Source organism: Coptis chinensis, chromosome 7 (genome assembly GCF_015680905.1).
Source record: "Coptis chinensis isolate HL-2020 chromosome 7, ASM1568090v1, whole genome shotgun sequence".
NCBI lineage: Eukaryota > Viridiplantae > Streptophyta > Magnoliopsida > Ranunculales > Ranunculaceae > Coptis > Coptis chinensis.
Genome location: NC_141462.1, coordinates 42,556,181 through 42,574,503, shown reverse-complemented (window position 1 = coordinate 42,574,503; position 18,323 = coordinate 42,556,181). Strand labels below are relative to the sequence as shown.

At 37.5% G+C, this 18,323-nt stretch overlaps 1 protein-coding gene across 1 annotated transcript; it reads left to right on the top strand.

Moving 5' to 3' along the window:
- Positions 1–17,915: 17,915 nt before the first annotated feature.
- Positions 17,916–18,323, top strand: LOC147487610 (uncharacterized). Its single transcript, XM_086574076.1, has one exon. The coding sequence runs from the start codon at positions 17,916–17,918 to the stop codon at positions 18,321–18,323; it is 408 nt and encodes a 135-aa protein (XP_086430202.1).

The window sequence follows — 18,323 nt, the reverse complement described above, 5'->3', positions numbered from 1 at the left end:
TGCCAAACGAATCCAATATGCTTCGAGTTAGTTCCTTGGAGATAGCAGGAAACTCTAATTAAATTTGGGATTCAAAAAATAATATAGAGAGACAAAACCACAAAAGTTCATACAGAAGTTTGAGTATATTGTATCTAAACCTTTCGGCATTGGTTAATTGGCATCGGGTATTAGCATAGCCATGCCATAATAGAATCGTTGAAAACCTCAAATAGTTTGTCAAAGGGATGCCCTTGATTCACTCACAATTCTTGGAAGAAATGGCCCCTCACTTGTCGTATCCTTAATCTCTTTGGTAGATATGGATTGTCGCTCTGTTGCATTTAATCACATGAAACACAGCCTAAATCAATTCATTTCCCTTGTCAGACCAAGTATTAAAAAACATTGATATCAGGTAAAAACCATTGTTCACATCAAACGAAAATGAAGATTAAGGAAAACAAAATGCAATTGACCACTCACCTGGAATATTTTTGTTCAAAATCTTTAAGAACTTACGTTTAGAATATTCACTGCTATCAGTTATTTGACCTGCATAGATTAGAAAAATGGATCAAAAAGCAAACTTGGATACTGGAATTGATTAAGGGTCTATTTAGATGATAAAATTATGGCACGCATTTTAAAATTTTAAAATCTGTTTTCTGATAACCAAAATTAGTATAATTTTAAATTTGAATATGTGGAATCCATGATCAATATTAGAGCTTATTGGGAGTAGAAACTCTGCAAGTACACTATCAATCGATTACACAGGTAGGCACATGAACACTATATATCGAAATAAAACTAAACAGTTAAGCATGAAAATCTGGAACTCACAGAAACAACACAACCCAATTTAACAAAATGCAAAATTTCAAAAGGCCAATATAGTGAAAGAACAGAAACCAAAACAAACACGTATATAGTTCTCAACACCTATTGGATTCTAAATGCAAGGGAATAGTTTCTCAGCTCAAACAAAAAGTAAAAGTTACCAAAGGTTCACAAAACCTACTTTTGGTCTTATTTTTGTTTCCGAGAAGCGTTCCAGTAGAAGCCATGTTAACTCCTAAACAATAATTTCAAATTTACCTAACATTAAGACTGTATGCAACGATCGCTCGCTTGTAAATTGGCCAAATAAACACATTCACAGATAAATAAAACTTACTTTGGGCACGAAGTAGAATCCCAATTCAAATAAAAGCATTTACATTGAAAAAGAACTACTAAAAGCTTTTGAATTGTTTACAATGAAAAATCATCTCAACTATGCTGGCGCATAAAGATGGAACCTGAGAACCAAAGTCCTTTCTAACATCAAATAAAGCACTATGCTGCAATTTAGTGTTAGGCTATCTGGTTTATTGTTAAAAACAGAAAAGTCAATCTTGTAAGTTCTAACTAATAATAATAATAAGGATACCAAGTCCAAACATATACTAAATATAGTGAACATGAAACATGTTTTTTTTTTTTTACCAGATTTTAGTCTAAAGAGGGGCGGGTACTCAGCAAGGGAGTTCTTGTTTTGTCATAAGGATTTGATTAAAGACGGATAGTTGTCTCTTTGATCTGAACAAAAAGAAGAACAATCAAATTAATGATTATGAAAGATTACCTGAGAGTAGTGGAGCAACAACTGTTCGATCTATTTGGAGCAACAACGACATCAAGTAAAATGAACCTTTTGATGTATTATTTATCAAGCTAGTTTTTTTTTCATGCTAAGTCTTTTTTTCTGGTAATGGTCGGGGTGGGGTTTTGAGTTTTGACGAAAGGTTTTTTGTTTTTTTTTTTTACTTCATATTGTTACGTGAAAAGTTCCCAAAACTGGGCGTGAATTTGTTTTTTTTTCGTCGAATTATTGGAAAAGCTGAGGTGTCCACCTAAGAGAAAAAAGGGAGCTGACATGTTTCAATGAGAGCATTCTTGACTGTTCAGTAACCCCCCTTTCTTTGCTCCCTTTCTCATAGCAAATCACATAGGACCAGGATAAAGTTAAAGGAGATAAAATAAAATTCAACGTTTACATAACAACTCTGTTTTTCGTTTCTCCATAGTTACTACTTTTTTTGAAATAGTTGTAGACAAAATATTTGAAATAATACTTGAAAATTCTTATAAGCCTGTAACTAAAAGGTATCCAAACACAACCCTCTTCTCCTATTCTTTGCACTGATTTAATATAACCATACTAAAAGAATACCACACATATTATGTGTTTGTGAATGTTAACTTTACTATATGTCTTCATCCAAGGAACTATATCCTCAATCAAATAATTCAAAGATGTTTGAGAGCCTCAGTGCAAGGAAGCTATACCCAAGAGTCAAAAGGTATTACTACTTCTTATTTGTTTCCAAAATAGATATATTATCCCATATTCACCTACCACATATCGGTAATGCCGATAAGAGGATATTATCTTCTAAAGATAGTATCAGACACTGCTTTTTAGTATTTTAGGTTAGTCAAGATTTTTTATCGTCACTTGAGAAACTTAGTATCAGACACTAACTTTTAGTATTTTAGGTTAGTCAGGATTGTTTATCGTCACTTGAGAAACTTAGAAATGGAGGTTTTTAAGTTGATCTAACCCATCTAATCATGTGGTTAATATATAAGAACTCAAGTTGGGCTAATTAAGTACGAAAAAATATACAACCCCATATTGTTAAACCTAACAATACAAAAAATAAGAAGAAAATTGATTAAATAGTAAAGTTGGGAATCACTAAAGCAAAAGAAAATATGACACCTTCATTATCTGAGCTTGTTGAGAATTGTTTGATCAATTCTACGATTTAGAAATTTTGTTCATTTTTTTTCTTGTTTTAGAGTAGGAAAAAGCATGAGAAACAAAGAGAGAGGAGAAAGATTATGCATAGAGTTTTTTCTGTTTGATCATGTCTAGCCGGTTTATGGAGAAAATTTAAAAGAGTACCTGGAATGAATAGGAAATAAGACAAATAGTTTTGTTCTTCGTGAGTAGGAAAAAGGAGAAGAAAAATAGATGGGAAAAATAGAAACAAATGCCTGGGAGTTTACTTAATTTGTCGGATGTTGTGTTGCTCACAAAGAAAGGAAATCAATCCATGCCAGTCGTGGATAGGGGAGTCGGAGTCATTACTTTTACCACTTGTATTCTTTAAATATAGTTTCCCCATACTGAAATCACATGATATTTTTTGTCCACAAATAATGCTTGCAGAATTTGAACATGAGAATATCAGGTGAACTTTATATGACAATGAATTGGGAATTGAACGATTAAATTGAAAGTCTAAATTTTACCCAATGCCAGATTCACAAAACAAAAAGGTAGATATCACTAACCTTTTCAAGGCAAGGGGTAAATTGACATCAAAACAATGTCGAGATATTTGAAAAGGATCATATCCCACTTTATACTCCCAAGACCTAATTATTTCACATAAAACAATCATTAGAAGGAAAAAAAAAATATCAAAATTGAATGGAAATCCAGGCCTCAAATAAATAGAAAAAAGTTCAACAAAAAAAAACTTGCCATGTCCATGATAGGGAGGAAGTGAAGAAAAAGTAGGGTGTGAACTGAAAGCCAGGGTTAGCGCATCTTCCTTTTTGGGAAGAACCAATTCAATAATACGAAAAATTGTGAATAATTGATTAGGAAAATTAAAAAAACTTGCTTGACTTGACTTATACCGAGTTTAGGCCAATAAATTGTTTTTCCGAGAGCGATTAATGGAGAAGGAAGCTATCCGTGCACTTTTTGTTCCTTTTGGGTTTAGTTTTTCTTCTTCTTCGTTGTTTCTTGTTTGCGAGTATTGGTTATTTCTTCCTTTATGTAGGATTTGGTGGGTTTAGATTAATCTTTGGATGGGTTTTAGAATAGAGGAATTTAGTGTTTTGTGTCGAAAGTTTGACTTCCTATTTAGTCTCCTGATTTTCCTTTTTTCTCTCCTGATTTTCAAATAGAAGTATGCCATCCTGATTTCCCGTGAGTAAAGTGGGTACTTAAAATTTGTTGACGTGGACACCCTCAGAGAGTAGGAAAAGATATATATATATATATATATATATATATATATATATATATATATATATATATATATATATAAAAAGAAATGGACATACACAATCAATAGTAAACCCTAGCATAATTGAGATATTAATCTGCACAATCCCATTGGGGTGTGCTTTCTCTTTGTCTATCGCCTATCTCTCAATTTCTAACCATCTTACTGTTTATTTATCCATATTTTTTTTATGGATAAAACCATTGAGCTAGAGCAACACCAAAGCAAATATAGCTTAGGTAGCCATTGATCACAGACATACATAGTCTGAAGAGAGATCAATGTCGATACTTGGTAACTAAAAATATAAATAAATATAAAAACCAATTGATGATCTAACATTGATAATTAAAAACCAAAATACAGTTGTTAAACATTGTGTACTTGAACAGTAGTTGATTGAAGGTGAAACGCAGCTGATATCACTTGGGAGATCAATGTCGATACTCAGTAGGCAGTACTATTATGATGGAAAGGCGACAATCTATCGTTTCGTTTTGCTGGAAACCAATTTAAGAATTAAAATAGAGAATTGGGTTTTAACACCTTCTACTGCACAGAAAAAAATATATTAGTAAAATGAGAAGTTAGTGAGAATATATATGGTGATTAAGGTTAAATGTAGACTTATATCTAGTAGAGTTTTTATATAATTCAACATCTTTAATCTTTTCTAAACAATCCAATGACTATTGAAGATGTGCATATAAAAAACCGCATGGATAAGAGCTTGAAGGAGCGGCATAGTTCAACCTTTAAAATTTTAATTGAGGGAAGTTTTTTTTTAATTTATCAAAGAGGGGTAGGAGTCTTTACTGAGTAGTGAGATAAGTGTTTCTGCCCTAACAATCATTCTAACAATTCTATAACAACGCTTTTTGCACACACTGAAAGGAGAATAAAAAACTTACTTTCAATAGTGATTTCTGATTTCTCGTGCTCCAGTTTGACATAATCAACAAGTTTGTTGATGAGAATTGGGGAATCAACAATCTTACCATTTGATCTTCGTTATACTCTTGAAAAACTGATGAAGTGGAGAAGAAGGTGGTTTCGGTCGGAGAAGAGTTTTTGGGGTTTTGACATGGGTTAAATAAAGTACGTGTATCGGTTTGGTAAGTTGTTTCACTATTTCTCCTTCCTTTCCTGAAATTCCTTTTTCCTAAATTATCGCCAAGATAATGTGTATTTTTTATAAGGACATGGTGATTTACAGAAAATTTCCAGGAAAATAAGGCTGGCAAGAAGAATAAATTGACTCTCCTTTGTTAAATCATGCCATTGACACAAACTCTGCCAGCTTTAAGAAGGTATCCTCAAAGAAACAGAGAATGTGGTAGACTGGTAGCACTTGTTGCTCATGAAAGATTTGAGACTATCTTATCAATAAAATACATAGAAACATAAAATAAATAATAAGCTCACCTTGAGAAATTGCGTGTGTAGTACCCAGTTGATGAGAATGAGAAGGCATGAGGTGCCCTTTATACACATGAATGTGGACACCCTTGAAAAGTACTCAAAATAATGAATTATCAGTATTTTGATTATTAGCAAACTCCAGAAGCATATTCTAGCCTTTCTAGGTAATCTTTGGGGACATCTGGATGAAAGGATAGACACTTCTTGAGTGGAACATATATAGGATTAGTCCTTTTCAATTGGGGGGGGGGTGCGTTGTAAATCATTTCATATAGCCAATTAGAAACTCTATAATGGTCAAGCTAATGATCAAGTTACTCCACTGGGAATTGATCTCTTGAAAGTAAATAATAAGGCCTACCCTGCCCATATTTGGCTAGATGCAAGTCTAAACTCATTTTCCATGGATCTTAATTCCCAAGGATGCGTTGCTTCTATCTAACATATCTAATAGCAACATGATTATCTCATGATGCTACAAACAATAAAAGAACTTGGGCTTAAATAGTACCTTTCCAATGCAAAGAGTCTCATTAACAAAGAGATCAATGGCTTCACATTCAGGTTCATCAAATATAGTGAATTGCAATTACATCATAATGAAAATGACTGAAGTTATAGAAATTTGATACATGGTCAGCTAGCTAGGAGTAGTTAGGCCTACACCAAGAAGGCAAATATGACACAATAAGTCATTAAACACTTAATAGAGTAGATGAATTACCTCTTAGAAGTTTGGAATTGGCTATTCTTGGACAACATCTATATGTATAATGAACAAACACTCAATCAGCATTTCAATATATTTTTTAAGATGAAAATTGGCACTTGTTCAGTTGTTCTATTGAAATTGCATTGTCACAGTGACTGTCTAGTATAATGTCGATTTGACCAGTATGTCAGTATGGTAAAAAGGAGCCATACATTAGATAATGTTTTTTCCCCCCCTAGTACAGAGAATTACCTCGTATGCCTTAATCACTCGACGAATCATAACATCTGAATCACCAGCATCTTTTCGAACATTAGGATGGAATTGCTTTACCTACCATATAGATTCAATTATCAGGTCAGCCATATACCATGCATTTCCAAGTAATCAAAGTCCCAACTTATGGGTGTTCCAACATTAAATAATTTTGTCCAAGAATCTACCGCACCATATTCTTTCATGACCCATGCCTCAACTTCCTTTCTATAAACTCCATGAAAAATACAAAGCAATCCACCGAACTCCCCAAATTGTATGCTTGAATCATCGCTATTATAGTTAAAACCCTTGGGTAGTGGTATCTCTTGGAAAACCTCCTCCTTTATATCAAAAGAAACCAGTAATTTCGGAAACTTGACAAAAGGTCGACCACTTGCAAACCAATGAATAGATCCATCAACAACTGCATTCTTGGAACCGCTGATAAGGTATTTTTGATTTCTTGTGCTCCAGTTTGACATAATCAGCAAGTTTGTTGATGGGAATTGAGGGGAAAAAAAAGTAATTAAACAATCTTACCCTTTGATCTTCGTTCTGCTCTTGAAAAATTGATGAAGTGGGGAAGAAAGTGGTTTCTGTCGGAGAACCGCTTTTGGGGTTTTGACGTGGGTTAAAAAAAGTACGTGTATCGGTTTGGTAAAATTGTTTCACTATTTCTCCTTCCTTTCCCGAAATTGTGTTTTCCTAAATTATGTTTTCCAAACATAAATAAATCAGCATAGTTAGAATAGTTCTTACCTTATGTCAAGTAGTATTAAAGTAGCCATCTATTTGTCTAAGAAGATTTGGGTTTGTTCGCCATATCAATGACAAATCGGTATCTAACATCGCCTTTGGCAAGTCGTTCCATAGCAGTGTTCACATAGTCTATTGGAATGACCTCTGTTGTTATATTGTCAGAGATCTATCACATATTCACAATTACAATTCAGCTTGTGACAAATACGACAAACAAAAAAGCATGGCTTAAAATCACAAAGTCATGCAATTCTATCCAATCCAAGTTGAGAATTAAGCAGTAAAACAAATAGCAAATTCATACATATAGACATATAAAGTATGTATATAGTCACAATTTTGAGCTGTGGAGAAGTAGAAATCCTTGGTTTGACATCAAATTCTTTAGTCCCTATCACCACTACATCCAAATTCTTCCTTTCCACTCGTTTATGAGATGTTTCAAAGGTTTATAACAGAAGCCCTTTAACAATCATAGTAACATATATTGATAAAAAAAAATGAATCATTCATCCCTTATAATTCCAATCAACTGAACCAACTAAAACTCCTCATAACTATTCTCCGGAGTCTTGTTGTCACGTGGAAAAGCCACATGAAGTAATTCGAGAAGTCCCATAAAACTCTTGTCTGTCCACCCATGTGTAACTTTTAACCGAAAGAACTTGACGACAAATTTCAAAACTGTAAAGTCCTTATAATCAGGATATAAGGGACTCAAAGGCTCACGAAAATTATACTATATATAATTTTAGTTTGTTAATTATAGATCTGCAGTTGGCGAAGTTGAATAAAACAATCGTTGTCTACAACAATGGCTGTGTTTCTTCTCTTCTTTGTCATTTCCCACTTGTACTACATTTTTTTACTACTTCCACAGTTCCACTATGACGCTATATTATGCATCTGAGACCTGCATGCATCTTTTTTACTACTTCCACAGTTCCATGTCCACGATTACTTGGAAGAAAGGAACTGTCTTGTGACTCAGCTTATTACCAGCAATCATAAACAAAGTGTTCGATGTTGATGATAAGGTTCAGTTTACTGAAAGTGATAAACAACAATATCACCATTCTGGTTTTTGACTCCCATCAGCTCCTAAATATTTTTACTTGATTCTTCGTCGCCAACCAATTCAAACTTTTGAACATGTTCTTTAGGTCTTAATATTTTTGTCCTGCTAATAATATACCCTTCTATTTGTTTCTTTGGCAAACCTAGCAGTCTCATTAGGTACAATCAAGCAGCATTGTGTGAGGGTGAACGATGGGAAGTCCCTCACTTTACATAGAGTTGAGAATTTTTTTAATTTGGTGTTCTGTTAATGAAATATTCACAAAACTTTTTTTTTTAATACACACATATCAGAAACAAACACTTAGCATCACCAATAAATTTCATACGAAAAATGCAATAACCAATATACTAATTAAATGAAAGAAGCATCTTTTTTAGACTGAAGATACAAACCTGTGAAATTGAAGCTTGTTCCGACCAATAACAACCTCTAGCTACTAAAGAAAATGGAAGCATGAAATTGAAGATTGTTTCGGCCATTGATAACATTAGAGAGAGAAAGAGAGATGATTAAAAATTTAAACACCTAGAACTGATAACAGAGAATTTGAGGGAGATAATTTTATTTGAAGAGAGAGAGAGAGAGTACCTGATTTAGGAACAAAATTTCTTCAAAATTCGTTCTTTTTCTTCAGATCTTCAGAGTTGGTTTTCTGATTCGATTAGAGAATGAAATGGGGTTAGTAGGAGCGAGAGAGAGAGATACTTGGAAGGAATGAATAACCTCTTGGGTTCCGGTGCAGCACTGATTGGATGATTCATCATTTAGCTAGTTTTTTTTTTTTTTTTTTTTTTGGTAAAGGCTTGGGTGGGGTTTTGAGTTTTTACGAAAGGTTTTTTATTTCCTGGGTAATTAAGGTTCTTACGCGAACTGTTCCCAAAATTGGGTGTGACTTTGTTTTTTTTGGTGCGGAATTATTATAAAAGCTGAGGTGTCCATCTAAGAGAAAAAAGGGGGCTGAGGTGGCTTCCTGGGAGCATTCTCGACTGTTCAGTATTAATTACGTGTATTGGTTTGGTAAAATTGTTTCACTATTTCTCCTTCCTTTCCCAAAATTGCATTTTCCTAAATTATGTTTTCCAAACATAAATAAATCAGCGTAGTTGGAATAGTTCTTACCTTATGTCAAGTAGTATTAAAGTAGCCATCCATTTGTCTAAGCAGATTTGAGTGTGTTCTCCACATCAATGACAAATCGGTATCTAACATCGCCTTTGGCAAGTCGTTCCATAGCAGTGTTCACATAGTCTATTGGAATGACCTCTATATCTATTGTTATATTGTCAGAGATCTATCACATATTCACAATTACAATTCAGCTTGTGACAAATACGACAAACAAAAAAGGAGGGCTTAAAATCACAAAGTCATGCAATTCTATCCAATCCAAGTTGAGAATTAAGCAGTAAAACAAATAGCAAATTCATACATATAGACATATAAAGTATGCGTATACTCACAATTTTGAGCTGTGGAGAAGTAGAAATCCTTGGTTTGACATCAAATTCTTCAGTCCCCATCACCACTACATCCAAATTCTTCCCTTCCACTCGTTTATGAGATGTTTCAATGGTTTATAACAAAAGCCCTTTAACAATCATAGTAACATATATTGATAAAAAAAAAATGAATCATTCATCCCTTATAATTCCAATCAACTGAACCAACTAAAACTCCTCATAACTATTCTCCGGAGTCTTGTTGTCACGTGGAAAAGCCACACGAAGTAATTCGAGAAGTCCCGTAAAACTCTTGTCTGTCCACCCATGTGTAACCTTTAACCGAAAGAACTTGACAACAAATTTCAAAACTGTAAAGTCCTCATAATTAGGATATAAGGGACTCAAAGGCTCACGAAAATTATACTATATATAATTTTAGTTTGTTAATTATAGATCTGCAGTTGGCGAAGTTGAATAAAACAATTGTTGTCTACAACAATGGCTGTGTTTCTTCTCTTCTTTGTCGTTTCCCACTTGTACTATGATAAGAGCCCAAAATTGTAGTTTTAACCCTGTAACAGTCATACTTTTAGACCAATTATGTGAATAATAATTAAGAGTTAACACTAATTACGTGTTTTTATGCATTTCAGGCTTCAAAGTCCATTATGTGCAGAAATGTGCCACTTTAGTGAGATAAAGAAGCAAAGATCGGTTGCTAAGGAATTCTGTGATTAAAGGCCAAGATTGAAGAAGACAAAGCCTTTCTAAAGCCCGGTCAAAAGCTGAAAAGTCGACGCGAGCAGAAACAGCACACAAAGTCAGCAGAACTTCCGAAGGTTGTATCTTTGGACTCAGACTTCGGAATTGGGCCTACCTTATGTCAAAACGACCGGCTCGGAAAGATCTTTCCAATGGTCTAAGCCTTGACCCAATCAGAGGAGCAGAAATAGACGAAAAGTCTGTTGAAGCCAACTGCAGCTGAAGAGGCCTTTTTGGACTGAAAGAATTGGGTTTTGGGCCTGATTCTCTGGCCCAAAACATGGCTCCAAGCCCATGCACGATTTTTGGATCTAAATGTATAAAAACAAAAGCTTAGCTCTTTGTTAAGGGTAGATAGGGTAGATAGTTAATGGTAGCTAGTTAGACCTAAAACTATAGATAATTATAGATCTAGTTTTCAGTAGATGAATTAAGTTTAGTTCCATTTCAATTCTTGTTTTAGATTAAACTCTTAGAATCATTATTCTTAATTAGTTTGATTAATAAATTAGATAGTTTGTCAATTTCGATTCTTGTCATTTACAATTGTGTAGATCTAATTTCCCTTATTACGTAGATAGCTAGACTTAGATTAGTTAGATTATTAATTTAGTATTTGAATCATTGTTTTATTATTCATTAGATTGATAAAATAGTGTTCTCCATAAGTTAGTTTCATTTCCATTAATTGTTTAATTTCAATTCGCAGATTTAAGTAATTGTCATTATTAGTTTAATTCAAATTATTGCATTAGTAGTTTTGAATTGGGTTTAAACAAGCAAAGTTTCAATCTTTATATCATGTCTTGTGTGAATTCCATTGGGAATGATAGCGTGATGATTCTCGGCTAAACCTCCATTGAGGGGTTGAGAAACCTTGATGAAAGCTTGATTCGATTATCGTAGAAGTCGCCGTAATTTCCTTTCCACTCTAGAAATGATTAGTTCACCATGAGAATGAGTTTAATCGCTCACATACTAGTTATGAATTGGTATAAATGCCATGTGTAATTAGGGGATTAGGAGTAATCATATTGTTCTCGTGAAGCAGTTCAATTCGGATTACTGACGATTATTCGTTAGTTAGTAGGATTAAGTCGAAGTTAAGGTGGAATCAATCCCCTCTAACTCCTTATCATAGAATCAACGTAGTATTCCCATAGTTGTTCTAATAGTCGACTAGTTGCATCTTGTGGGTAGTTGCATCGTAGTCTAGTTGCCACTTCAGAAATCTCTCATTAGACTTTAGAGTTAAGAATACTTATAATGTAGAGAACACAAAGATGCGTAAGGACTAGGAGTGGAACGAATCACTCTACTCCACTATATCTCATAGGATTGAGAGTAGAAATCTTTGATAAAATATAGGCACATAATCTAGTTTTAGTTTACTTACATTTTGAGTTTCATCGTTCATTTCATAGGTAAACTATTCATTTTATCGTTTATCATACTACATTTTTTTACTACTTCCACAGTTCCACTATGACGCTATCTTATGCATCTGAGACCTGCATGCATCTTTTTTACTACTTCCACAATTCCATGTCCACAATTACTTGGAAGAAAGGAACTGTCTTGTGACTCAGCTTATTACCAGCAATCATAAACAAAGTGTTCGATGTTGATGATAAGGTTCAGTTTACTGAAAGTGATAAACAACAATATCACCATTCTGGTTTTTGACTCCCATCAGCTCCTAAATATTTTTACTTGATTCTTCGTCGCCAACCAATTCAAACTTTTGAACATGTTCTTTAGGTCTTAATATTTTTGTCCTGCTAATAATATACCCTTCTATTTGTTTCTTTGGCAAACCTATACTAGCAGTCTCATTAGGTACAATCAAGTAGCATTGTGTGAGGGTGAACGATGGGAAGTCCCTCACTTTGCATAGAGTTGAGAATTTTTTTAATTTGGTGTTATGTTAATGAAATATTCACAAAACTTTTTTTTAATACACGCATATCAGAAACAAACACTTTGCATCGCCAATAAATTTCATACGAAAAATGCAATAACCAATATACTAATTAAATGAAAGAAGCATCTTTTTTTTTATGGAAGATATAAACCTGTGAAATTGAAGCTTGTTCCGGCCAATAACAACCTGTATAGGGCATATCCATGACATGAGAGGTTAGTGGGGCAAGTGGGCCGATACGATATAGGAGAGACAAGACCTGCAGCAGGGGATCAGATCTGTGGAAACCTAACTGCATGGAAACCCGCCGCGACATGTGGGAAGACAGGGGACGCTAGATAGAAAAGAAATCAACGGACCACAAGAGGAGGTTAGAGAAAGAGAAAGATATATCAAGAAATAGAGGGGTGGAGAAAAAAGAAAATAAAAAGAAAAACGAGATAGAAAATAAAAAGAGAGAAGAGTAAGAACTTAAGACAAGTGATTTCATAGGTTGTAATAAGAGTAGATACATTTGGCGCCGTCTGTGGGGACTGAGAGAGAAAATGGCCACCGTAGTGAAAAGAGGAGTGGGAAGACCAAAGAAGGCAGCAGTTAGAGAGGTTGCAGAGGAAACAAGAGTGTTGAGGTTGAAGGGCTGGGGGAGGAAGAGGTGTCAGATGTGGCGGCAGACGCCACCGGGCTTCTTTAAGAGGAGATTGTTAGGTTGAAAAATGAGAATGACGAGCTAAGAAAGGAAAGGGAGACCACACAGGGGGAAATGGACAAAGCATATCACCAAGGCAGTGAAATGGAAGGGGATACTGAGGAACACCCACCACCGGGCGCGGAACAAACTACCGGTATCACACTGGAAATGGTACAGGCGATGATTGAGACGGATAGAGAAGTGAACCGTGTAGCAGAGAAAGCGAACCAGAGCGCTGCGCAGAAGGAGGTTGCAAGCCTCAGTAAGAATCCGCTGGCAGATTCGATATGGAACTCGGAAGTGCCTAAGAGGTTCTTCCAACCTAGATTTGAGAGGTATGATGGGAAAGGAGACCCGACTGATCACTTGCACCATTTTCGATAACAGATGTCGTTATGGTAGGAGAATAAGTATGATGGCCTTCGCTGCATGATGTTCCTCGCCAGTCTTAAGGGGGGAGCCTTAGATTGGTATTACAGGTTGGCTTCGCAGAGCATCAAAAGGTACGAAGAGTTGGAGCGCGCATTTGTTGACCACTTCATACATCAGAAAAGAAGGGTGGTTGATATCGCGGCTCTGTTCAACATAAAACAAAGGTCCGCGGAATCATTGAGAGAGTTTTTGTGTAGGTTCAAAGAGGAGACACTGCGAGTGGAAAACTTGGATGAACATACAGCGGTCATCACTTTCCAGCATAGCTTGAGGTCGGGAACTAGAGTTCACAAGTCGGTTTCCAAAATCGAAATCATTTCTTTGCATGTTTTGTATCAAAAAGTAGAAAAATATATACGATACGAGGATATAATGTAGAGGAATGCGAAGGAACAGAAGAAATCAAGGAAGGCAGTGTAGGTTGTTGACAGAGATGACTGAAAGGGAAAAAGTAGGGTAGAAGAAAGAGAGAGAGGAGTGTATAGAAGGGAGAGCCGAGGTCCGGAGAGGACGGGGGACCGAGGCAGAAGGGATATCTGAGAAAGGAAGTCATATCGCAAAATCGAACAGACTCCTCTCAATAGGCCCTTAGAGGAAATCTTGCCTCTAATTAAGGGGCAACAATATTTTGAGGGTCCACGGAGTACACCCGTGGAAGTAGAAGGGAAACCATTCTGCGCATATCATCAAATCAGGAATCATGCCACTAATGAATGTTACGCCTTGAAGTGGTTGGTGGAGAGAATGATCGAAAAGGGGATGCTCAGGGAGTTTGTCGTGGAGGTTTGTCAAGCTGAGAGGGTGCCAGCTCCAGCTAGAATTCTAGGTACCATCAATGTAATCTTCAGCGGAGAAACCCTGGGAAGAAATGCACACAAAGAAAAGATGAGAAAGACAGCGAGCCTACAACAGGTGAATGGGTGGTGAGCATACCGCGGTTAGTTCTCGAAACCGCAATAGATGAGGAAAGCATAATGTTCACCCCAAAAGACTTGGAGTCAGTAATTTCCCCGCACGAGGATGCATTGGTGATTACTATAGCGATGAGCAATTATTTGGTAAAGAGGGTGTTGATAGACTGCGGAAGTTTAGTGGACTTGTTGTTTAAGGGGGCCATGGAGGAGATGAACATCGGTAGAGATCAATTGAAAACTCTTCAATGGCAGTATGACAGAGCCCATGGGAGAATTGGTGTTACCAGTTACAGCAGGCCTGACAACGGTATTCACTAGATTTATGGTGGTGGATTCTAGTTCTCAGTATAATGCCATTCTAGGGAGAAGATGGATCCATGAAATGAAGGCCATTCCATCGACCTTTTACCAAGTGATCCGCTTCCCTATAAATTGGGGGACGTATGAGATAAGGGGGGATCAAGTGGCAGCACAAAACATTCATCAGGTTACGGTAAAGGGTATGGTCCGCGACACTAAAGGGGAGGGGTCGTCACACGAACCAGGATCAGCATAGCAATTACAAGAGGCGGTGGCAACAGAAGTGTACGAACCTTCGCCGGGACCTAAAACTTTGGATAAGCTGGAGGTAGTGAACCTTGAGGTAGGAGATGAGGAAAAGTGTACATCGGTTGGAGCTGACTTGCCAAAGGAATGGAAGTGTAAGCTGGTGCAGTTTTTAACATAAAATGCCGATATATTTGCCTGGGTAATTGATGATATCACGGGTTTGGACCCAGAGGATGCCTATCATCACTTGCATATGAATGAAGATGCTAAGCCGGTAAGACAAAGGATGAGAAGCATAAGGCCCAAATACGATGAAGGGATTCGCGAAGAGGTGATACGACTGAAGAGGGCGGGGATAATAAGGGAAGTTAAGTTCACGGAATGGTTGTCAAATGTGGTCGCGGTACCGAAAAAGAATGGCAAGGTTAGAATGTGTGTCGACTTCACAGATGTAAACAAGAAATGCCCGAAAGATTGTTACCCTATGCCCCGGGTGGATGAGTTAGTAGATAGAACGACATGTTTCAAGGTGTTTTCCTTCATGGATGCATCGATGGGATACAATCAGGTCGCAATGTTCGGGCCAGATCAGGAGAAAACTACCTTTGTGGTAAAGGGTGGTACCTATTGTTACACCAGGATGCCCTTCGGCTTAAAAAATGCGGGGGCTGCCTTTCAGCAGTTGGGAGAAAAGATGTTTGAAGGCAAGATTTGAAAGGGGATCAAAATATATATTGACAACATGGTGGAAAAAAGTATGACGGAAAAAGAACACTTAGAAGGCCTCCTTGAGACTTTTGGCATACTGCGCAAGCATAAGCTGAAACTCAACCCCGAGAAATGCTCATTTGGGGTAACGTCAGGGAAGTTTCTGGGCTACATAGTCACCCACCGCGGAATAGAGGCGAATCCGGAGAAGATTCGATCGTTGATTGCAATGTCGTCCCCGCAGAACGTAAAGGAAGTACAAAGGTAGCGGGAAGAGTCGCAACACTTAATAGGTTCATTTCCAAGTCGTCGGATAAATGTCGACCTATATATCGCTTGCTGAGAAAAACACCTGATTTCCATTGGACTGCGGAATGTGAGGGAGCCTTCCAGGAGTTGACAGATTATATAGGGAAAGCACCCTTGCTATCACGGCCGGAGCAGGGAGAAAAGTTGCACTTGTATCTGGGTGTTAGCGAGTACGCGATAAGTTAAGTTCTGGTGAGGGTGATCGACAAGATAGAAAAAGCCAGTTTACTTTCAAAGCAAAACCCTACTGGACGCAGAGACCCGGTACAGTAGGATTGAAAAGTATGCTTTGGCCTTGATATTTTTAGCTCTTAAGTTGAAGCCTTACTTTGAAGCTCATTCTGTGGTGGTAGTAACAAATTTGCCACTCAAGCAAGCGTTGAAGGCCGAGAAGTCAGGTAGGATGCTGATATGAGCGGTATTACTCAGTTCTTATTAGATTACATACCAAATAAGGACAGCAGAAAAGGCACAAGCCATGGCGGAGTTTCTGGCCAAATTTCCAGCAGAGGACCCCACTTGGGGAGAGGAAATGGTAATGGAATCTGAAGGGGAGGTTAGTCGCGATCCTTTGGATCCTTGGGATATTCGCAATGGGTGGAGAGTGTTCGCGGACGGTTCAGCTACTGATACAGGAAATGGAATTGGGGTCGTACTAGTGACTCCTGAGAACACTCGGATTGAGCTATCTATTAAACTGGGGTTCACGGCTTCAAATAATGAGTCTGAGTATAAAGAGCGGTGATAGCTGGATTATACTTGGCCAAAGATCTGGGGGTGAATGAGTTGTCTGTTTTCTCAGATTCCAATTTGGTAATTTGTCAGGTGAATGGAGGGTTTGCAGCTCGCTGCTCAAGGATGGCGAGATACCTTGAGGTTCTACAGCGAAAAGCAAGCAAGTTCGACAAAATAACTTTTGCCTACTTAGGCCGCGGAGAGAATAGACGCACCGATGCTTTGGCTTATGTGGCGGCAGTTTTTCCTGGTTCTGAGGGTCGGACTATTGAAGTTAGGGTTTTGAGCAAGCCAAGTACATCAGAGGAGGGTGGGGTTTGGCTCACCACTGAGAGGGATCAGGGTTGGATGGAACCAATAAAGACTTTCTTGAGGGGAGTAGAGATAGAAAATAAGCAGGAGAGGTGCAGAATAGAACAGCTGAGTCAGAGGTACACAATGCTGGGGGATGACCTATACAGGAGAAATTTTAGCGGACCATTGCTAAAATGTATAGGTCCGCAGTAGGCAAGAAGTTCTGGCTGAGGTACACGAAGGTGATTGCGGGAGTCATTCCGCTGGGCGAACAACTACCCACAGGTTGATATCATAGGGGTATTTCTGGCCCAATATGAAGAGAGATGCCATAGAGTACGCCAAGAAATGTGAGAAATGCCAAAGGTTTGCACCATTCATACATTCACTAGTTGAGCCCTTACATAATATGTTCAACCCTTGGCCGTTTGCCATGTGGGGACTGGATATTGTAGGGCTTCTACCCATGGCAAGTGGAAAAAGGAGATTTATGTTGGCCGCGACTGACTATTTTACCAAATGGGTGGAGGGTGTGGCTTTGCAACAGGTAAAGGAATAGAACGTGAAGAAGTTCTTATGGGAGAATATCATCTGTAGGTTTGGGCTGCCGCATACAGTCATCGTAGATAATGGAACTCAATTTACAGGGGGAAAAGTGCGAGAGTTTCTTTAGGCGTTTAGGGTGAAGCAGGGGTTCTCAACCCCCTACAATCTAGAGGGAAATGGACAAGCTGAGGCATCGAACAAAATCATAATGGATAATTTAAAGAGAAAATTGGAGGAGCGAAAAGGCGCGTGAGCGGATGAGTTGAATCATGTGTTATGGGCTTATCGTACTACATCGCGAACATCCACTAAGGAATCACCATTCGCAATGACATATGGAGTAGAGGCAGTCATACCAGTTGAGATGATAGTGTCCATGACTATGACACAGGCTGTGGAAACCGGAGTGAATGAGAGAATATTAGCTACTAATTTGCATTTGATTGAAGAAAGAAGAGAAATAACCCGCATTCAGTTGGAAGAGTACCATAGAACTTTACAGAGACAGTATAATAAACGGGTAAAGCCGCGATCTTTCAAGGTGGGTGGCTACGTGCTGAGGCGAGTTACCCCGGCCACCAAGAAGGAAAATGAAGGAAAGTTAGGTCCAAACTGGGAAGGACCTTACGTCATCAGGGAGAAAGGTAATTCTGGAACATATGGATTGCAGACTGCGACAGGGAACAAGATAGAGAAGCCGTGGAACATTAGGCTGTTGAAAAAGTTCCATGAGTAG